The sequence below is a fragment of the Lepidochelys olivacea genome (assembly GCF_965140295.1).
Source record: "Lepidochelys olivacea isolate rLepOli2 genome assembly, chromosome: 1".
Taxonomy (NCBI): domain Eukaryota; kingdom Metazoa; phylum Chordata; order Testudines; family Cheloniidae; genus Lepidochelys; species Lepidochelys olivacea.
The window spans coordinates 39,990,092-40,013,241 of NC_140411.1; the positions used below are offsets into that span (position 1 = coordinate 39,990,092).

Below are 23,150 nucleotides of genomic sequence, written 5' to 3' on the forward strand. Positions count from 1 at the left end.
GAATACAGACTAACACAGCTGCTACTCTGAAATCTCTCGATCTTGTTGGCTGCAGTGCTGTTGATTGTTGTCTGGTGGCAGTAAGTTTTTTCTCAACAGTCCAGTTACTTTATACATTTTTCTCTGCCTCAACACACCGATGGGCAGTTCTTAAAACATATTTGGGCAACGATCGTGTGTTGAAATCTCTTTCTAATACTCGCTTGCAGGCACGTGCAGTGGCAACAAGTGCAATTCTGGAGTCCTACTCAAAGATTGTGGATGCATTAGAAAGTATAGCTGAAGACCAATCACAAAAGGAAAAAACTATACGAGAGGCAGAAAACATTGCAAACAAGATGCAAGAACTAGAGTTTGTATTCATGTTGACCATATGGAATGAAATTTTACAACACTTTTACCACACAAGTCAAGCTCTCCAAGAAAAAGAATTGGATTTGAAAACATGTGCAGACCACTTACACACTTTGAGGAATGATTTGAAGACATATCAAAAGATATCTTGCTTGATACTAACCACAAAGAAGCCCAATCCTGCAAGCGAATCAGGAAAAAAACAAGCAAATGACAGCAGTGCAACAGAAACAGCACTGAATCCTAGAGACAAATTTCACGTATGTACTTACTATGCTATAATTGATACACTTGAAGCTCATATGAAGAGAGGTGAAGTGTACAAAGAAGTATCGAGTAGATTTTCTTTTCTAAACGATATGGACTTATCTGACTAACAATATTCACAAGGTTCCCAAAAGCTAGTTGACTCATACCCTGTTGACTTGAACATGAATCTCTGTGGAGAAGTACAGCAGTTCCACTGTTATATGCGCGCAAAGTTTAATGAAACAGGAAAAATGAAATTCAGTCACATTGATCTTCATGACACAATACTGAAAGACGAAATACAATGTGTATTTCCAAATGTAGAGATCTCACTACGTATTTTTTTAACATTGATAATTACTAACTCCTCCGCAGAATGCTCTTTCTCTCAGCTGAAAAGAATAAAAAAACCCTCAGAGAACATCAGTGTGTCAGGACAGACTTGATTCACTTTCCCTATTGTGTATGAAAGCGGGCATGCTTCGTTGAGTTAGCTTCAATGAACTTATCCAGAATTTTGCAATCAGAAAATCTAGAAAGAAGCTATTTTAATTTCAGCATACATGCAAGTTGTGTCCTTTCGAAAAATAAAATTTTATTTTACAGTGTAGTATTGTTTTTATTTTGAATTACATATGTGGGGGCACCATAACCTTTTCAGTGCTTAGGGCCTATAAAAGTCTTAATCCAGCCCTGTATGTGTGCAACTGATTGTCCTTCCTAAATGGAGTACTTTGCATTTGTCCTTATTGAATTTCATCCTATTTACTTCAGACCATTTCTCCAATTTGTCCAGATCATTTTGAATTTTCATCCTATCCTCCAAAGCACTTGCAATCCCTCCCAGCTTGGTATTGTCCACAAACTTTGTAAGTGTACTCTCTATGCCATTATCTAAATCACTGACGAAGATATTGAACAGAACTGACCCCTATGGGACCGCACTTGATATGCTCTTTCAGCTTGATTGTGAATCACTTATACTACTCTCTGGGAACTGTTTTCCAACCAGTTATGCACCCTCCTTATAGTAGCTTCATCTAGGCTGTATTCCTCCATTCTGTTTATGAGAAGATCATGTGAGACAATATCAAAAGCCTTACTGAAGTCAAGATATACCACATCTTCTGCTTCCCTCCTATCAACAAGACTTATTACCCTGTCAAAGAAAGCTATTAGGTTGGTTTGACACAATTTGTTCTTGACAAATCCATGCTGACTGTTACTTATCACCTTATTACCTTCTAGGTGTTTGCAAATTCATTGCTTCATTATTTGGTAATGAAGTTAAGCTGACTGGGTATTGAAGTTAAGATGACTGGTCTGTAACTCCCTGGATTTTTCACACCCCCTGAGAGATATTGTACTGATATAAATTCTTAGTGTAAACCAGTCCTGAGAGAGAAAAGGGGGTATTTACCAATTCCGGGACTTGATAGACGCTAAGGTGGAGAGGCAGCCAGGGAAGGAAATTAAGTTTAAAAAAATAAATCAGGGCTCTGACAAGGAGAGGTCCCTCAGCACTGTATCTTCTCTCTTACCCAGCACCTATCAGTTTTCTTTTTTATTTCTAAAAAATGCTTTTTGTCAATGTATTGCAACAATGAATGGACAAATAAATTTAGAACACCTGATAAACGTTAGACAATAATTACCCATCAACGACAGGTTTCAGAGTAACAGCCGTGTTAGTCTGTATTCGCAAAAAGAAAAGGAGTACTTGTGGCACCTTAGAGACTAACCAATTTATTTGAGCATGAGCTTTCGTGAGCCACAGCTCACTTCATCGGAGTATACCGGTATGCATCCGATGAAGTGAGCTGTGGCTCACGAAAGCTCATGCTCAAATAAATTGGTTAGTCTCTAAGGTGCCACACGTACTCCTTTTCTTTTTTCCATCAACAATGAAACTTCTATGCACACCGAAGTTTCCCATAGCATAAAATCTTGTGTATATCTTAAAATAGCAAAAAATAATTGCAATACAATTATTTTCAAGTTAAGTCATGGTTCTTTTGTCACTTATCACTTAGCCTTTAAAATAATAGCCTAACAGGCTTGGCTTACCTGTCTGCCCTAAATTGCAGTATCTCACTGCTCTGCTCATATAAACTAAGCACAAAATAACGTTTTTTCCCCTAAATGCTAACACAGTAATCTAGCATAATCAGGATTTACTTATAAGTACAGCTAGTTTGCAAAAGCCATAAAACACAGGAAGTGTGGGGAATAGATAATGGACCTGCTGATATACAGTAAATACCACTGGGCTCATCTCACCTGTTAATTTTAATATAACTAGAGAAAGCAGTAAACTTAGGGCTTTCTACACCTACAGCATGGCAGCGACACAGCTGTGCCACTTCAGCACTTAGTGAAGACACTACTTAGGCCAAATAGGAGAACTTCTCCCATTGGTGCAGATACTCCATCTTGCCAAGAGATGTCAACAGGAGACATAGTGCTGCTTCCACTGGGGGTTAGGTCAGTATAACTACATCACTCAGTGGTGTGGATTTTCCCTTGAGTGATGTCAAAATAGCAATATAGGTTCCGTGTGTAGACCAAATCCCACTGTGTGCCACACCTAATTTTGAAACATGTTTTGGACCATTTTCTATTTGCCTTCTTTGAAAAAAAACATGAAAAAATGAAATCTTTTGAACAGCTTTACTTTGCATTTATTAGTATCTTCATTTAATAATGTCTTTCTTCATGCACTTGTTTGTTTTGGAAGTCAGGTACATTAGTCCGAAAACAGGACTGATTACATTCAACTGAAAAAGAAGATGGAGAGGGAGGAGAGACAAGAAATGAGGGCACACAGGTGGGACAGTATATTCTCATCTCTATTAACATTTGAAATTCCGAACATGCATTCTTTAAAATTTATTTTACTGAAGTCTCCAAGGACTCAAAGTTTGGCATATAATACTACAAAGCAAAATTAAATATTGAAAATGCAATCATAACTGTATAAACCAGATAACAAATCATGATTAAGCTAGACATATTAAAAGTTATAGTTTCTTCCAGTCATTCCATCATTCTAGGTCAAATGCCAACTGCCTATAAACTGTATTGTGCATTTTAAATTATCTGAATTACAGTAGTACCCGGGGCAGTCTCTGTACCAATATAACTAAAGACAACACATAAGTGGATGTAACAAAAGCTGACAGAATAAGGTAAGGAAAGCATGACACAGTAAACAACAATAGCAACACTATGGTTATACAAAGTCACTGCATGCACATTTTAAAAAATAAATCAGTCCTCTCTGGGTATGTCTACTCTGCATGTAAACCCATGCTCAGATTCAAGCCCCAAACCCCTTTCCATCTACACACAATTCTAACTCAGGCCCAGCCCCTGACCTCACACACATGGAGTGTTTGAGGGCTCAAGTCTCACGGAGCTCCAACCCAAACTCCCATCATTTTGTAGTATGGATGCAACTTGAGCCTGTGACACCGAGACTTAACATAAGAGCAGCCATACTGAGTTGGACAAAAGGTCCATCTTGTCCAGTATCTTGTCTTCTGACAGTGGCCAATGCAGGTGTCCCAGAGGGAATGAACAGAACAGGTAATCATCAAGTGATTCATTCCCAGCTTCTGGCAAGCAGAGGCTAGGGACACCATCTCTGCCCATCCTGGCTAACAGCCATTGATGGACCTATCCTCCATGAATTTATCTAGTTCTTTTTAGAAACTGGTTATAGTCTTGACCTTCACAACATCCTCTGGTAAAGAGTTCCACAGGTTGACTGTGCGTTGTGTGAAGAAATACTTCCTTTGTTTGTTTTAAACCTACTGCTTATTAATTTAATTTGGTGACCTCTAGTTCTTCTGTTACAAGAAGGAGTAAATAACACTTCCTTATTTACTTTCTCCACACCAGTCATGATTTTATAGACCTCTATCATATCCCCCCTCAGTCATTTCTTTTCCAAGATGAAAAGTCCCAGTCTTATTAATCTCTCCTCATATGGAAGCTGTTCCAGACCCCTCATGATTTTTGTTGACCTTTTCTGTACCTTTTCCAATTCTAATATATCTTTTTTGTGATGGGGCACCACATCTGCACACAGTATTCAAGATGTGAGTGTACCCTGGATTTATAGAGGCAATAGGATATTTTCTGTCTTATTACTTAGCTCTTTCTTAATTATTCCTAACATTGTTAGCTGTTTTGATTGCCACTACACATTGAGTGGATGTTTTCAGAGAACTATCCACAATGACTTCAAGATCTCTTTCTTGAGTGGTTAACAGCTAATTTAGACCCCATAATTTTATATGGATAGTTGGGATTATGTTTTCCAATGTGCATTTCTTTGTATTTATCAACATTGAATTTGATCTACCATTTTGTTGCGCAGTCACCCAGTGTTGTGAGATCCGTTTGTAACTCTTCAAAGTCTACTTTGGACTTAACTATCTTGAATAGTTTTGTATCATCTGCAAATTTTGCCACCTCACTGTTTACCCCTTTTTCCAGATCATTTATGAATATGTTGAACAGCACTGGTCCCCGTACAGACCCCTGGGGAATACCACTGTCTCTCCATTCTGAAAACTGACCATTTATTCCTACCCTCTTTCCTATTTTTAACCAGTTACCAATTCATGAGAGGACCTTCCTCTTATCCCATGATAGTTTACTTTGCTTAAGAGCCTTTGGTGAGGGACTTTGTCAAAGGCTTTCTGAAAATCTAAGTACACTATATTTACTGAACCCTCCTTGTCCACATGCTTGTTGACCCCCTCAAAGAATTCTAAAAGATTGGTGAGACATGATTTCCCTTTACAAAAACCATGTTCACTCTTTCCCAACAAATTATGTTCACCTATGTGTCTAACAATTCTGTTCTTGTGAACACTAACACAGCATTCTGTTGATTCCCCCATGAATTTTGACCCAATCCCGGGCATCGACAGCTGCAAACATAATAGTTTGAAATAAGCAGCTTGAAATAAAATTTCCCTTTGCCATTCTGGAACCTCTGGGATTGTAATGTCCTCAAGAAAGTACAATGTCTGAAAGTACAGAGAAGGTTTCTGTAGTAAGCTCCCCCCATGCCTCTCAAGGAGCTCAGCAATTAAAAAAAACTGTAAGCTAACTTGCCATTGACTGTGCAGTATTTTCACTGTGATTAACTGAGCTGAGGCATTCCTCTCAGAATATACTGAAGCTCAATTTTACAAAGTATCATGTTTTGGCCTTGAGATTCCACAAGGCACATTTGCCTGTGGATGGCACTGAACCTATTGTGAAGCACTGAAACAATAATGTACTGTTTGATTTCTGCTTTTAGTCCCTTTGAGCTCTGCTGGTCCTTCAACCTTGGTAGAGTGGGCCCACTCCAGCAGGACCCTGGAATGCAGAACAGTCATGGACAGGTCCAAGCAGAAGTGTTTCCATGATGGTGGAAATTCTGGACAGGGCCAACAAGCAGGTATAGTACCAGAGGAAGAAAAACTCAGCGCAAGTGGAAGGCAAGACACTGGCTGCAGAGCAAGAGGACAGAGTTTCAGCATTTGAGGAGAGGCTTCTAGCACAGTTTCTGGAGCAGGAACATCAGCTCAGGGAGGAACCCAGGAGAAAGACCTGTTCAAGATGCTGATAATGCCTATAGCCCCCAGAGTACTACAGGCTCCTGCTGAACCTGTCCTGAGTCCCCTCCATGGTTCGATATCCTGCAGATCAATTATATGATTGGGCTGCCTGTGCAATTGGGACTTAGCAGCAGCTGGACATGGCAAATCTGTCCCATGCAGTCCTCCCTTCCCCTGCAAGCTTCCACTCCTGTGCAGACAAAGCTCCACCTCGTGAACAACTCCAAACCCTGGAAGCGGCACCAAATAGGAAGGAACACAAACAGGTGGCCAGGAGACACACAACAGTAAGGGAGTTTATTGTATGAAACTGTTTGGCCTCTTCATGCACTTTGTTAAGGGTTTTGGTGTTGGTTTATTACTATTGTTTTCATGTGCTAATGGCACCTGACCTACCTGGCAATGACTTAATATTGTACTTTTCTAAAATATGTTCAAAAAGAAGGTTTTTATTTTGCTAAGAAATTTTATTGCCATCAATGCATCACATTACGTAATGTATGCTTCAAATAATTAAGGTAAACACATGATGAGAGACAACTGGGAAGTTATATGCAAACACTATTTCTCAATATATTTCTCTACATCCTCCCGTAAATCCAGTCCCTGCCAGTTTAGAAGCACTCATGTCATTCATAATTACAACGCATAGCAATCTACCCCTCCCCCAACATTTCATTGCATGATGTGATAGCACCTCATTTACTGTAAGGACTGTACAATCACACTCAAATGTACTATTCTCCCTATTTCACTGGCCCATGAAAATCCATAATATAGGAGTAAAGAGCATTCCTGACTTATATTGCCCCGATGCATCCTGCCCTAGCTGTGGCAGGTGCACTTTCTGTCTGAGTGTACAAGTTCAGCAATCCATTACTGTCATAGCTCTCTATTCAGGAGCAAATGGTTCACCTTTGGCTTCACAGATTATGAAGAGCACAGCAAACCACAATAATGGCATTGATGACACAGGCATCCAAACGGGTCTGTAAACAGCACCACAGACTCAGACTTTAAGGTCAGAAAGAAGGGACCATTGTGATAACTGAGTCTGACTTTCTGTGCACATCACAGGCCACAGAATCTCATTGACTCACTCCTGTGATAGACCCATAACCTCTGGCTGAGTTCAGAAGTCCTCAAATCATGATTTACAGACTTCAAGGCCATCCACCATTTACTCTAGTTTAAACCAGCTTAGTGACCTGTGCCCCATGCTGCAGAAGGAGGGAAAAAACCCAGGGTCTCTGCCTCTCTGACCTGGGGGAAAACTCCTTTCTGATCCCAAATATGATGCTCGGTTAGATCCTGAGCGTGTCGGCAAAACCCACCAGTCAGACACCTGCAAAAGAATTAACTGTAGTAGCTCAGAGACTTTCCCATCTCTGGCTATTGTGGATATTTGCTACTACCAGCTGCAGATGGGCCATATGTCATTGTAGGCAATCTCAACCCATCCCCTCCAGCAGGACATTCAATCACCATTATGCACCTGCTGAAAGCCTAATTGAACCTTCTTTTGCCAGGCCTTCTGAGATCAGTATGTGTGTCAGTAGCCAAGGCAAAAGGGAGCATGCAGGGTCCCCCATGTTAACAGTGTGAACAGTATCTCCATTTATAACAATATCATTTAGTGGAAATAGTGTCCCAGCCTGTCCATGAATGTAGACTCCCAATCATCAGAAAACCTTGGCATCATGGACTTTTCCAGTGCAGCCCATGTTGGTGTCCATAAATCTGCCTGTGTGGTCCACAAGGGTCTACACAGTAAAGGAGTAGTACCCTTTGCAGTTTATGTACTCTTGGGCAAGAAGTGGGCAAACTATGAGCATGAATCCTATCAATGGCCCCAGTATCATTTGGAAACCCCATTCCTCAAAACCAGCAGTTACTTCAGGAATATTGTTTATGCCCACCACTTTTGTGGAAATCACATGCCTGACTGCCTTAGAAACCTCCACAACCATTTTACCCTTGATTGACTTTCCAGCGCCAAACGAGTTTGCAACGGACCTGTAGATGTTTGAGGTAGCCAGTTTACACACGGTTACAGCAACTTGCTTCTGGCCATTTGGGATGCCCTCATGAATGTCATAATGCCGGAGGGTTGGGGCATGCTGCTCACAAAGCTCCAGAAATGTAGCTTTCTTCATGGGAAAGTCTGGGATTCACTGCTGGCCATCCCAGGTCCACTATGTGTTTGTGGCCCTGCACCAGAAGTGCTGGTCTATGTAGGTGGCATCAGAGGCTACACAAAAAGAGTCATGAGCAGCATCAGTCAGCTCCATTTTTCTGTATCCTGTATCTCCCTCCTCCTCCAACAGGTGCATTCAGTAGGTCAGAAACTGCCGCAAGAATGTCCGCTTCATCTCATGGCTGCTCTGCTCATTTGCTGGAGTAAAAGTGCAAGCAAAAGAAGCTCTTCAAATGGTGACTCCTCCCTGCTGCTTGCTCCAATTGCTGGGAGTGTGCAGACCCAAAATACAGCTCGGCAGGATCTGCTGAGAACCTACCAGGCTCTGATAACCTCCTGTAACATGCAGGGTGGACAGTCAAATTTTCCCCACACTGCACCACGAACCAGGGACTAGAGCAACCACAGCTGTGGAAGGCACTAGGAAGCCTGACATAAATTGCTTTGATTCAGTCTGTGTACTGCAATGTGGATGCCGAAGCCTTGGGCTAAAGGCCCTGGGCCAGAAATTCCAAACCTATGGTCAATATGCAGTGTGGAAGCTTAAAGCACTGGGCTTGCAAACCCAGGGTTTGTGGACTCAAATCTCACTAACCCCTGGCTTACACTGCAGTGTACACCATACCCTCTGTTGGCCACCTATATATCCATTTATACTGTGAAAATAAATGCCAAATAAATCTATTTGAATTGTAATTTAGCTACGCATAACAGGGTAGCTGGCCAGTTAAATGGAACTGGTCTCAATTCTCCTTTTCCAGTCCAGGTGCTCCCAGCTGAACCAATTAGTCAGACAGGGCAGCACCTGGGGGCTAGTAACGGTCAGTCAGGAGTCAGAGCAAACGGAGTCAGTCAGAAGAAGGGCCCTAGGAGATAAGAACTACCAGAGACAAAGTGGTTCCTGCGAGAAGGCTGAAGGCAGGAGAGCAGAAAAAGGGATTTTACTGGCTGATGTCCCCCAAGCCAGAGAGCAGAGGGAGATGCCTGCTGGCTCTATGCTGGAGCACCAGAGCCCAGGGACAGAGAAGGCAAAAGGAAGGAGCAGCAGTGGAGGGGCTTATCCACTGACATCTCCTTGCTTGAGAATTGGACCCCAAGGAACAGTGAGAAGGGCCAAGGGGTGTATGAGGAATGCTTTCCTCGTAAGAATCGTCCTGGCAGAGAGGCAGTGGGAGTTCCCACCGGGAACAGCTGGGTTGCAACCCCAGGCGGAAGGACTGTGGATGGCTGTCCTGGAAGATGGATGGAAGAGGACAGATAAGGAACCTTGCTGTGATGGAAGACACTGGGGTATGGTGACAGCAAGGAGTGTATGTTCGGAGGGGATATGGATGATGTGTTGGGACTTGTTAGAGATTATTGCACAATATTTTGTAATAAATTGGACCCCGGGAGGGGTGATATTTAAGTAAGAGCCTAAAGTGGAGTCCTTTAGGTTACTCACAAAGGAAACCTGAGGTGAGGGGCCACTTGCAGGGCGGTCCTGAGGTCACAAGGCCTACCACATAACAGGAAAGTAAATGTGAAAGGTTTTCCTATGAAAGTGATATAACTAAACCTTATATAGCCAAAAAAAGTAAACTTACAGTATATTCAATTCAAGCGTCAAATTTAAATACTAATTATTAAAATTCACTATAATCTTTCAAAATTTAAGATAATTAAGAAAATGTTAGGATGTCAACATTGTTCTACAATCTGAAGTCTACTGCTTTTCAGGTATTCTATACCTGAAAAGATCTAAAAAAGATATGCTAAATTACACTCCCTTCCAGCGTAGATTTTTATTTTGTTGCATCTACACTATTTACCATCATTAGGTGTCCTATGTAGTGTCATCCTCTCTCTTCTAGGGCTTTGCACATACTCCAAAGTCTGACCAAAAATAGCTGGTGGGGAAAAAAATTGTAGAAGCCCTCTTACTCTCTGTAAATGCTACGGTCAATTAAACCTAATCTTCTTAGGTTATGAAATGATTAACAGTTATGTAACTATATCTAATTTTAGTCTCAATGCTTCTAGTTTAGGTGAAGATCTGGGAAAATGGCATACAGTTAAAAATGATGTTGATTCAGTTTTTTGGGAAGAACATGCTGGAAAAAACATTAAACAAATATTCTACTCTTTCAGGCTGTTGGGGTAACTAAACCTTTCAATGGTCATACATCCATTGATAATAATTATCTTTTGTGATCAGAGTTAAGGGCCTGATGCAACTCCCATTGAAATCACTAGAAGATTACAATGGAAACTGGATCTGGAGCTAAATTCCATGATGCCCAATAGAGTTGAGAGTGTAGAAGAGTACAGGCAATGCTAAATAAATAGCCTATGAGAAATAGCCTAAATGGATCCCAAATATAGCCTCAGTGGAAAAAGTATGCTACATTAATTATCAATCCTAGATATTTCTAGAGTACTCATCATCTTAATATCTTTAAAAGTCCTAACTCCAATTTTTCATTCCAACTATTTGGCCTAATAATGTATAAGTGATCAAACACTCCCACCTTTTAAATAATGGCTTTCTATTACCACTCAAAAGATCTCATTCACAGTCGCATGAACATGATCCCAGAAGGAGACTTAGTATTGAGAAAGTCTTAAGAATTATGAAGCTAGGTTTTGTTATTAAATTCATCTGTGATACAAAACTGCCAGCTGGATTCTGTGTTCAACATTTCAGCCAACTTGATCTATTTTCCATCTAAACACAAATAGTGAAACTGAGATCCTCTCTCGATTTCACTGTGATCTGCAGCTGTGTTAGAGGTAGCAGTGAAATATAAAATACTTCTTTATAGCAGGCTAATACACTGAAGCCAAACACAGTTTGGCAGAGGTCTTTGCTACTAAGTCTTTCAAAGTTGAAACAATGTATATGAGCTTCATGATGATTCCAAGATCAAAAGGTAAAATTTATTCTACACTGGTATGAAGGTTCACCTAAAAAAAGGAAATCAATGAATGTGTTATATTGCCCAGGCTCACACTTTACAAGAATTTGTTAGATCATCTGAATTCTACATATTAGACCACTAACATTCCAACCAAGACATTATAAAAAAGACAACAGCTAGAACAGTCATAGTAATACAGGTAAAAAGAGAGCTATAGCATTGTATTATCAAAGTGCTCTCTCATTATAACATTAAGTGCCAACCCATGAGATGCGCTACAGCAGGGGTCTCAAACATGCTGCCCGCATGCTATTTCCTGTGGCCCGCCACAGGCACTGACTTCCCCCCCGCCCCTCACCCCCCGCCTGACCACACCACATCCCCGCTTCTCCGCCTACCTCCCAGCACTTCCCACCACCAAACAGCTGTTTGGCAGTGCTTAGGACTTTCCAGGAGGGAGGGGGGAGGAGCGGGGCCTTGGCATGCTCAGGGGAGGAGGCGGAGCCAGGACAGGGATTTGGGGAAGGGGTTGGAATAGGGGCAGGGAGGGGGCAGAGACTTTCAGGAAGGGGTTGGAATGGGGGTGGGGAAGAGGTGGGGCCTCATGGAAGGGGTGGAGTGGGAGTGGGGCCGGGGGCAGAGGGGGACTTTTGTAACTTTGTATTAAAAGGGGTCAGTGATGCAGCCCTAGGGCCAATGTACTAGTCCTCATGTGGCCCTCATGGTGATTTGATTTTGAGATCCCTGCTCTACAGTAATTAAGGCACCAGTCACAGCTTAGAGTTAAGTCTAAAATACATTACAACTAAAAATCAACAAATACAGAACAGATAAAAAGTTAGAGTAGCCATTACATGAAAAAAAGAGGTCCATACAAGGATTTAATTCACAATGAACTTGGGGAAAAAAAGAGTTATTTGGCTGTTAGTTGGCTGTTTTTAAATTGAGAGATGAGATGAGGCAGATGCCCAGAGAGAGAGAGAGAGAGTCCTTCCACTGCTTAGGACTGGCCACAGGGAAACACACAAATCACATTCTAACCCCAGGCACAACAGTAGGACTCCTAGAAGGAAGCAGATGTCACAGTATATATTTTCATAAAGACAAGTCTTGAACATAACCACTGTTTAGGACAATCAGGCCGTTTAAAAAAAAAAAAAAAAGGACCAACTAAAAAGAAGTCCATCCACCACTTCAAAAGCAGCCAGTGAAAAGCCTGAGGGAAGATAGTATAAGTCTCATAATGCTGCTCAATGCTGTGTGAAAGTGTGGTCCTGCATTCTGCATTACTTATTAACAGTAGGTGCAGTTGATGGCATTTATAGAAGGTAATGCCAGTGGATTTCTCCAAAATACAGTCATGTACAGTAACTCCTCACTTAAAGTCATCCCAGTTAATGTTGTTTCATTGTTACGTTGCTGATCAATTGGAGAACATGCTCGTTTAAAGTTGTGCAATGCTCCCTTATAATGTTGTTTGGCAGCCGCCTGTTATGTCCACTGCTTACAGGAAGAGCAACCCATTGGAGCGAGCTGGTGGGGGCTTGGAACCAGGGTGGACCTGCAGCCCCCCTAAGTTCCCTGTTCAGCAGCCACCCAGCAGGCCATCAACTGCCGGGCAGTTCAGTTGTCCTTCCCCTCACGGCCATATACTGCTCCTGCCCTCTGCCTTGGAGCTGATCCTGGGAGCCTCCTGCTTGCCGTGCAAGGGGGTGGGGGAAGAGGGGTGCTAATATCAGGGCGTTCCCCTCTCCCCATTCCTTTACCCCATCTCTACAGAGTGGGGGGGAGGGGGGGAACACGACAGGGCTCACAAAGGAGGGAGCTTGCTGGCAGCAGCTGCTGTCTCAACTTGCTGGTCTACTTAAAAAGGCAGTGTACTTAGAGTGGGGTCAGCGTACTTTAAGGGGCAATGCGCGTCTCTCTCCCACATACTCGGTGTGTCTGTCTCTCTCTGCCATGCTGTCTCCCCTCCCCCCATCCGTGCTGCCTTGTAGAGCATGAGGCTACATTAACAACGTGTTAATCCTTGAGGGCTCAGCCGAGGGCTAGTTCATCATCTAGCAGTAAGCCATTCCCTGGAAGATATCCCACCCTCTTCCACCCTGACTTGACCATCTTAACCAAGCTTCCCAATCATCATTGCTTATATATATAGTCTTTTGTCTTGCAAAAAAAATTTCCATGGAGCCTAACCCTCCCCAATTTACATTAATTCTTATGGGGAAACTGGATTCACTTAACATCATTTCACCTAAAGTAGCATTTTTCAGGAACATAACTACAACGTTAAGCGAGGAGTTACTGTAACTCCCTTCCCTAATGTGTTTATTTCACTTGGTATTCCTCCATGGATTTCACATTCTCCCCAGAGGTCAGCTGGCAAAGGCCAAGACAATAAATTGAGAAGTTTTGTATAAAAGTTCCCATAAAACAATTGCACCCCTCCCTAACAGGAGTCCAGATTCTTCTCTGAGATCTGGTATTCAAATTTTCCTGGTCTCCGAGAGAGAGTGCCAGCACTTCTAACTCCCTCCAGTCTCAGCTATGAGGGAAGAAAGCAGTTTCTAGCCTACTTCCTCCCTTCTTCCCAGCAGCCCTGGGACTATACTGCCCAGGATTCTCTCTGGCTAGCCAAGGTAAAAGGGAGCCTTGCCCACCCAAACTTCAAGGTTCTGGTCTCAGGCCCCAGACAGAGGTAGCAGCCTGTGTTCTCCTCAAGCCACTTTCCTCCCAGTTGCTTTAGTTGTTCCATGGATCTGGGTTTAAATAAAAATCCCTGTAATGCAGTAGGATGGCCCCAGAGACTTCCCTCCTCAGTCTTAAAGGACCAGTAAAACCCCCACCACCCAGTTGGGAAGCTCTACTGAAAGCCCTATTAAGAGAATCAAGCCTCACTGGGTCACAAGTCCGTGTGTTGTGGCATTTTCCTACATTTAACACACAGCTTCCAATGGAAAGGGTGTAGCCATAAAAGAAAACAATCTCCTTATACTGACAAGTCTGAACCAACAGCAAAATTTCTTATAGAGCTACTGAACAACAGAGATACATAAGGGCTAGGTATTACCAAAATTATTTATTCCAGTGGCTGAGTACAAGGCAGAAATAGCATTCAAGCTCCCATTAAATACAGAGAATAAGCAAACAGGCCATTCCATGTCAATGAAACTTGGAGGATGAAGGGACAACTAGAAGCCATTTTATGGATGGTAGAGGAGAGTCTTACGGTCCTACTAAAGCTCTGGCAGAGTGATTCAGTGGCTTAGTAATATTCTCCCAATAATATTCTCTTCAAATAATATTGGAACCTTTCTGGAAGCAGAAGTTTAAGGGTTAACCAGTTTGTGTCCCTCATCTCAGCAGGAACATGGATGAGACCTGGCCTCAATGCAAATGAGGCGCTAATCAGACTATGAAAAGTGTGTGCTTTGTCTTCCTCTCGCATTTACAGTCCCAAACCACAAATAAGATCCAAGTTATTTCCACCAAGGAATCAAGCCAAAAGACATCCAGGCCAGTCTCATGGTGCAGTGGAGGCCATGGCATTCTAAATTGACACATAAGTTTCATTACATTGTTACTCATCACTCCCCCCACCCCCGACCATAGGGACTGTTATCACTGCTCAGCTAAGCAAGTCTTTCCCTGCAAGCCCCCACACAGGGTCAATCCAATACACATTAAGACAGTGGAAGTACTTCCACTGACTTAAACAGGCAATGAATCAGATGCATGAAGTGCATCTCTGCAGCCACTTTTCACCATTATGTTTCACCTGAAATATAGAAACTCCAGAAGCACAATTCCCCCTAACACAGTGCTGCAATGTTAGTTCAGTATTGTCAGAGAGTAGGGCCTCCCAAAATTAAATGCTAATCACCACTTTTTGAAGTACCTAGATTTTCTATCTTGGACGCTTGCCCATATACAAGTATTAAATAGACCCAACCTTGATTATTAGCTTATGAGATCTGACAAGATCACAGTCCAGGGAGCAGGTTTTAGAGTGGTAGCTGTGTTAGTCTGTATCAGCAAAAAGAACAAGGAGGACTTGTGGCACCTTAGAGACTAACCAATTTATTTGGGCTAACAAATTTCATAGGCTAAAACCCACTTCATTGAATGCATGCGGTGGAAAATACAGTAGAAAGATATATATATACACACACACACACACAGAGAACATGAAAAAAATGGGTGTTGCCATACACACTATAATGAGAGTGATCAATTAAGGTGAGCTATTAGCAGCAGGAGAAAAATAACTTTTATATGGATAATCAGGATGGCCCATTTCGAACAGTTGACAAGAAGGTGTGAGTAACAGTAGGGGAAAAAATTAGCATGGGGAAATAGTTTTTACTTTGTGTAATGACCCATCCACTCCCAGTCTCTAATCAAGCCTAAGTTAATTGTATCCAGTTTGCAAATTAATTCCAATTCAGCAGTCTCTGGTTGGAGTCTGTTTTTGAAGTTTTTTTGTTGAAGAATTGCAACTTTTAGGTCTGTAATTGAGTGACCAGGGAGGTTGAAGTGTTCTCAGACTGGTTTTTGAATGTTATAATTCTTGACATATGATTTGTGTCCATTTATTCTTTTGCGTAGAGACCGTCCGGTTTGGCCAAGGTTCTCTGTGTATGTATCTTCCTACTGTATTTTCCACCACAAGCATCCAATGAAGTGGGTTTTAGCCCACGAAATCTTATGCCCAGATAAATTTGTTAGTCTCTAAGGTGCCACAAGTACTCCTAGTCCAGGAAGCGTTATGGCTATTATGTCAAATTTTAGAAGAGCAAGGAGGCATCCACTTACTGGTTTTGGCATTTTTCTCTCCTTCCTTGAATATCTTGTTCAGTCAAAAATCTTCTGCAAATTATATTGTCCCCTTCTGTTAAAGACAAAGACAAATATAGTACAGTTGTTTTGCAATTAATCATAGTAGAGTTCATGTACATCATAGCAAATAGTACAAATTCCAAACGAGGTAAACAAATAAGTAGCCTACCTGCCCAAAACACACTTCACTCCATGGTTGCATAAAAGCAATTGGGACATCTGGTAAAAGCAGCAATGTCCCTTTACCAGAACTAAAAGAGCAGAGTGCAAGCAAATTAGATTCATTTTATTAGTTTTCTGCAGCTGCACTTTAAATGAATAAAGAGACAACTGTGATCTAAAATGCTTTAGCACTCCTTTAACAACTTTGATATCACAGACTTTTTAATACTAAGGATTTTAAAGATTAGCCACTATTTAAAAATTTCTTTAAAGTTGAAGAGTGCTGCATAAGAGTTAAGTATACCTGGGCCACCAAAATTTGCACACTGAATTCCTACGCTATAATTTAATTTGTTCATCCTAATCAAGCTTTAGCAGTACGCAAACATGAAGAGAGCCAAACAGGATCTTTAAAATTAAGATATCCTTTTAAAATTTATTTAAGGAGGAGTACCCTGTTAATTTTTTAACCAATCAGGTGCACTAATTCAGGGACTCCCTTTTTCCAAACAAAACGAAATGTACATAAGTTGAGGTAAAGAGTGAAATAATGCAGAGCAAGCAAAATCTGCTCTCTGAATTTTACTTCAAAGCATCAAAGTAATGAATAGTGCCACTTGCTTAAAAAAAACAAAACAAAAAAGCTTTTCACTCTCATATAGACATAACTGCAAAAACATTTACTTTTACTGTGTTCTAGAATTTAAATGTAATTCTTCTGTACCACAAGAAACTTGCCTGCATTATAGCATTAGATCAGATAGCATTATTATCTAGTCACCTTCTCCCCTTTGGATATAGCATCATTTGTTAAAGTTAGTCGTTGCTATGACCGTTTTGTACAGGTTGCCAGGGAGTAAGGCATCATCCACAAAAACAACATTCATTTTCAGTGCAGTCGTACTCTGAAAAGTGACTAAGAATGTGCTCACCAGAACTGAATACAGTGACTTGCCTGGGCAGCAGGAGGAAAAAAAAAAAAAAAAAAAAAAAAAAAAGAGGACAAGGTTCCTTTAAAGGTCCCTACTACTTCTGGGGTACAAGGGAGACAGAAATGCGATGGACTTACCAGAGTGGAGTGGAACAGGACATGGCTGGACCAGGGAGGGACACTGACCCACCATGTGCACCAAAAGGAACTCTCTCTCAAACACTGATCAGCAGCTCTCCCTCCCACACATGGGAGCAGAGTAGAACCAGGTTTTATGATCTGCTGTGGGTTTGCGCTAGTCACCTTGGGGGGGGGGGGAGGCTGGGAAAGAATATTTCCCTCACTCCCAAACTGGTTGAGGAGGGTTGCGGTTTTTGCCTTCTCTACAGCAGGTCATGGACCCAGTGAAGTAGGTAAGGAGGTTAGATTAAGATGTTGCAATTCAGAAGGTAGCAGGCTTGTCACATGTCCAATGCAGATACTCATTACAGAAAAGATAGAGCTCCCTGATAAACAGGAATTGTAAGTGAATTTAGGTGGAGGCATGCCCTCAGGAATCCAGAAGGTGACTTGGGGGTCCTAACATCTGCTACATAGGGAGACAACCCCCTTTATTTCCAGTCCCCCTTAACTCTAGTATAGGGAGGTGCAGGGTTCCAGCAACAGGATGGTTGGGAAGGAGGAGGGACAAACTCAAAATGAAAGTTTTTCCAGATTTCATAAAACCCCAAGAAAATTAATAAAAACAATTTTTTCATACAAGTTTTCGTTTTCAAAGGAAAAAGACCCATTTTTCATTTGAATAATTTTAGATAGTTCTGGTAATGATAAAACAAAGTTATTTCATTTTAAGCTAAGGAACGCTTCTAACGTGGTACTGCTGGAATATCAACCGCACATTACTGAAAATCACAGAGAAGAGTTCATAGACTTTAAGGCTACCAGGGACCATCATGATCATCTAGTCCAGCGGTTCTCAACCTATTTACCACTGTGGGCCACATATGCAGTTGTGTGTGTCCTGTGGGCCACATCCACACAGTATATATACTATTTGTATGGCCCTGAGGATGTCATATGGGCCGCACGTGTGTTGACCAGGCTGCTGGTTGAGAACCATTGACTAGTCTGACCTCCTGAACATTGCAGACCACAGAACCTGACCTACACACTCCTGTATCACAGAACATCAGGGTTGGAAGGGACCTCAGGAGGTCATCTAGTCCAACACCCTGCTCAAAACAAGACCAATCCCCAACTGTAGCATGCCCATAACCTCTGGTTGAGCTACTGAAGTCCTCAAATCTTGATTTAAAGACTTCACGTTAAAAAGAATCCTCCATTTATTCTACTTCAAACCAGAAAGTGACCTGTGCCCCATGCTCCAGAGGAAGACAAAAAACCCAGGATCTCCGCCAGTCTGACCTGAAGGAAAATTACTTCCTCACCCCACGCTGACCGAGTGGAGTTGCAAACACCATGAAGAAATAATTTATGGAGGTCCTAGACAGATCAGAAACGGGAGCAAGAAAACAAAGGGCAGAAGACGGGGGCAAAAAATAATTGCTTGTGGATTGTATTCATTTCTCAGATTCACATGATCGAAGGTCATGGCTACACCTGTGAGTTAGAGCAATTAAAGCAGCCCCGTGCGCCCAAACTCACAATGCGTCTACACTGGCAAGGCACGTAGAGCACCCTGACTCCACGGCTGGAGCGCTCCTGGTAATCCACCTCCGTGAGAGGCATAAAGCTTGGTGCGCACTGGCGGGAGTGCCGCAGCACCACTGTGGATGCCCTGGTCTGCTAATGCGCTCTGATCAGCCTCCAGAAGTGTCCCACAATGCCTGTTCTAGCCACTCTGGTCATCACTTTGAACTCTACTGCCCTCCCCTCAGGTGACCAACTGTCAGACCCACCCTTTAAATTCTCTGGGAATTTTGAAAATCCCCTTCCTGTTTGCTCATCAAGGGGTGGAGTGCTCTCAGCGGATCTTTCCAGGTGACAATGCCTCCACGCGCCAGGCAATCCCCAGCATCGAGCAATGGCAAGGTGCTGGACCTCATCAGTGTTTGGGGGAAGGAAGCTAGTCCCAGCTGTGCTCCAGCCGTAGGAATTATGATACCTTTGGGCAGATATGAAGGGACATGATGGAAAGGGGCCACGACCGGGACACACTGCAGTGCAGGGTTAAAGTGAAGGAGCTGTGGAATGCCTACCGCAAAGCCCTAGAGGCAAACTGCCACTCCGGTGCTGTCCCTGCAACCTGCCGTTTCCCCAAAGAGCTGGACGCAATACTGGGGGGCGACCCCACCTCCACTCCAAGGACCACCATGGACACTTCAGAGTCCAGTTCAACAAGGCAGGAGAAGGAGGAGGAGGAGGAGGAGGAAAGTGGGAGCGAGGGTGCTGACAAGGAAGAGGACGCCCTGGCATCCCTAGATGCATGCAGCCAGGAGCTGTTCTCAAGCCAGGAGGAAGGTAGCCGGTAGCCAGTCGCAGTGGCCGGTGCTTGGGGAAGGACAAACACCAGAGGAGGTGCCCGGTAAGTGGCTTTTATTTTGGGAAGGAAGTTATTCAGTTCGGGTTCTTGGGGCAACGAGGGTTAGGGCTCCATGCATGCCTAGATGTGGAATAGGACGTTGATGTGCTCTCTCACATCGCAGTAATTGGCCTCAGTGATCTCTTCAAAGGTCTCATGCAGAAGCTGTGCAGTGCGCATGTGCAGGTTCCTTGGGAGCGCTACTGTACTCCTTGTCCCAGTCAGGCTAACATGTCCGCGCCACTGTGCGGTGAGGGGTGGGGGAACCATTGCTGCACACAGGCAAGCTGCATATGGGCCAGGGCGGAAGCCACATTATAGTAAAATCATAGAATATCAGGGTTGGAAGGGACTTCAGGAGGTCATCTAGTCCAACCCCCTGCTCAAAGCAGGACCAATCCCCAATTTTTGCCCCAGATCTCCAAATGGCCCCCTCAAGGACTGAACTCACAACCCTGGGTTTAGCAGGCCAGTGATCAAACCACTGAGCTATCCCTCCCCCCAGAAGACCTTCCCTTGCTTCCCAGGTCACCCTCAGTAGTGAGATATCTTCCGGACGAACTCCTGTAGAAAATGTGGAGACAGCGTTCAATATCGGGGCCCCTGCAGCTCTTGGCTCTCCCCAAGGCACAGAACCCCAAAAGACAGTACGACAGTGAAACAATCAGTCCCCCTCGACCCTGTGCTTATTCACCATTTTGGGGCTCCTCTGGGTTGTGTGTGCTCGCTTTGGGAGAGGCAAATTCTGCTATTGTTTAGACTGTGCTTGTTTTAAGTATGGGCGAATCATTGCTCTGTCTGGTGTGAACAATGCTGCCTCTGTTAAGTGCTGCATTTTGCCTTTACAGCTGCAACCTTGAATCTCAGCGGTCTGTGTTATCACCGGCCGAAAGACTCCAAAGAATTAGGAAGAGGCCATGTAGAAGCAAAGAAGACATGCTGCACAAAGTAATGCAGCAGTCCCTTGACGAAAATCAAGAAGTGCAGGAGTGGAGGGGGAGTGAAAGGAGGTCTGGCCAGCAGAATGCAGAGCGCCGGCACCAAAGCGCGGAGCGGCTGATAAGCATTATGGAGCGTCAAGCGGACTCAATCCAGGCGCTCGTAGCCATGCAGGCGGAGCACTACCACGCCTTCCCTCCCCAGCCCTTGTCCCAAAACTCTTTCCCTTGTGCCCCCATGTCACCTCCAACCCACTTTCCCCAACATCCGGGTTCCTATTGCCACCAGCTGCCTCCAACATCTATAGATTAACCACAACCCTTATCCACTGCACTCAACCCCCATCACCATGCATTTTAGCCAGCCTGAAGTGCAGCACTCATTGCATAGCACTCCACACAGGAAGGCTGAGTATGAGAACAGGACATACACAAATCTTGAACCGTTCCCCATCCCACCCCATTTATTTATTTTCAATAAATTAATTTTCTTTTAATAAATCACTTTTTTGGCTTTGCAAACAATCTTTATTATTGCATTAAGTAAAAGATACCTTAGCCCAGGAAAGTCACAGGCACTGCAAGCCAGTGTAGCAAGCACCGACCGATTCCTAATAACATCGGAACCACTGTACTTCACTCCTATGTAGGGCACCAAACATTACTGGTGGCTTTCAGCCTCATATTGTTCCCTCAAGGCATCCCTAATCCTTGCAGCCTCGCACTGGGCCCCTCTAATAGCCCTGCTCTCTGGATGTTCAAATTCAGCCTCCAGGTGTTGAACCTCCGAGTTCCATGCCTGAGTGAATCATTCACCCTTCCCTTCACAAATGTTATAGAGGGTACAGCACGCGGATATAACCATGGGGATGCTGTCATAGGCCAGGTCCAGCTTCCCATACGAACAGCACCAGTGGCTCTTTAAACGGCCAAAAGCACACCCCATAGTCATTCTGCACCGACTCAGCCTGTTGTTGAACCACTCCTTGCTGCTGTCAAGGCTCCCTGTGTAGGGTTTCATGAGCCACGGCATTAAAGGGTAAGCAGGATCTCCAAAGATCACAGTGGGCATGTCAACTTGCCCTACGGTGATCTTCTGGTCTGGGAAAAAAAAGTCCTGGCTTTCAGTTTCCTGAACAGGCCAGTGTTCTGAAAGACGTGTGAGTTATGCAGCTTTCCAGGCCAGCCTGCATTAATGTCAATCAAATGCCCACTGTGATCCACAAGCACCTAGAGAACCACAGAGAAATACCCCTTCCAATTAACGTACTCAGAGGCTAGGTGGGCTGGTGCCAGATTTGGAATATGCGCCCCATCTATCACCCCTCAGCAGTTAGGGAAACCCATTTGTGCAAAGCCAGCCACGATGTCATGCACGTTACCCAGAGTCACGGTTCTTCTGAGGAGGATGTGATTAATGGCTTGGCAAACTTGCATCAACACGATTCCAACGGTCGACTTTCCCACTCCAAACTGGTTAGCGACCAATCGGTAGCTGTCTGGAGTTGCAAGCTTCCAGATTGCAATAACCACCCACTTCTCCCCTGGCAGGGCAGCTCTCAATCTTGTGTCTTTGCACTGGAGGGTGGGGGCGAGCTCATCACACCTTCCCATGAAAGTGGATTTTCTCATCCGAAAGTTCTGCAGCCACTGCTCATCATCCCAGACTTGCATGACGATGTGATCCCACCACTCAGTGCTTGTTTCCCGAGCCCAAAAGCGGCGTTCCCTGGTGTTGAGCATGTCTGTGAATGCCACAAGCAATCTCGTATCATATGCGTTACGCAAGGCGATATCATCAGACTCCTCACTGTCACTTTGTAGCTTAAGGAGTAACTCTACTGCCAAACGTGACATGCTGGCGAGACCCATCAGCATATTCCTCAGCACTTCAGGATCCATTCCCGCAGAACGAAAGGAAAGACAGAGCGTGCAGTACAAAAAACGTTGAAAGATGGCACCAAATGTGGACCGAATCACAGGGATTGCTGGGATGCGAAGCAACGCATCACAGGGCGTTGGGACAGGACCCAGAATGCCTTGTACCCTTCCCACAAGGCACAGCACCAGAATGGGAAGAGGTGCTCTGTGGGATAGCTGCCCATAATGCACTGCTCCCAATGCCACTGCACGTGCTGCAAATGTGGCCACACCTGTGCACTTGCAGCTGACAATGTGGACAGACTGCAGTGCTTTCCCTACTGAGCTCTCTGAGGGCTGGTTTAACTCACAGTGCTCTACATCCGCAAGTGCTCTGCCCTAAGAGGTTGACAAAATTGAGGGAGTTCAGATAAGAGCAACAAAAGAATTAAGAGGCTGAAAGGACTGATTTACCAGTAAATAACCTTACTCTTTACATTTAGCTAAAACAACAGCTAAGTCCTTGATACAGAAAAGCAGTTACGCGCACTTGCGTT

The 23,150-nt window shown here is 43.7% G+C and overlaps 1 protein-coding gene across 2 annotated transcripts in view; it reads right to left on the bottom strand.

Annotated features, from left to right (window-relative positions):
- Positions 1 to 23,150, bottom strand: part of RDX (radixin) — a 132,260-nt gene that overhangs the window by 58,331 nt on the left and 50,779 nt on the right. For both annotated transcript variants that reach the window (XM_084630921.1, XM_084630920.1), the window contains exon 2: positions 16,137 to 16,212. In XM_084630921.1, coding sequence (XP_084487047.1) covers positions 16,137 to 16,148 — 12 coding nt within the window. In that variant the 5' untranslated portion in view covers positions 16,149 to 16,212. The remainder of the gene's footprint in view (positions 1 to 16,136; positions 16,213 to 23,150) is intronic.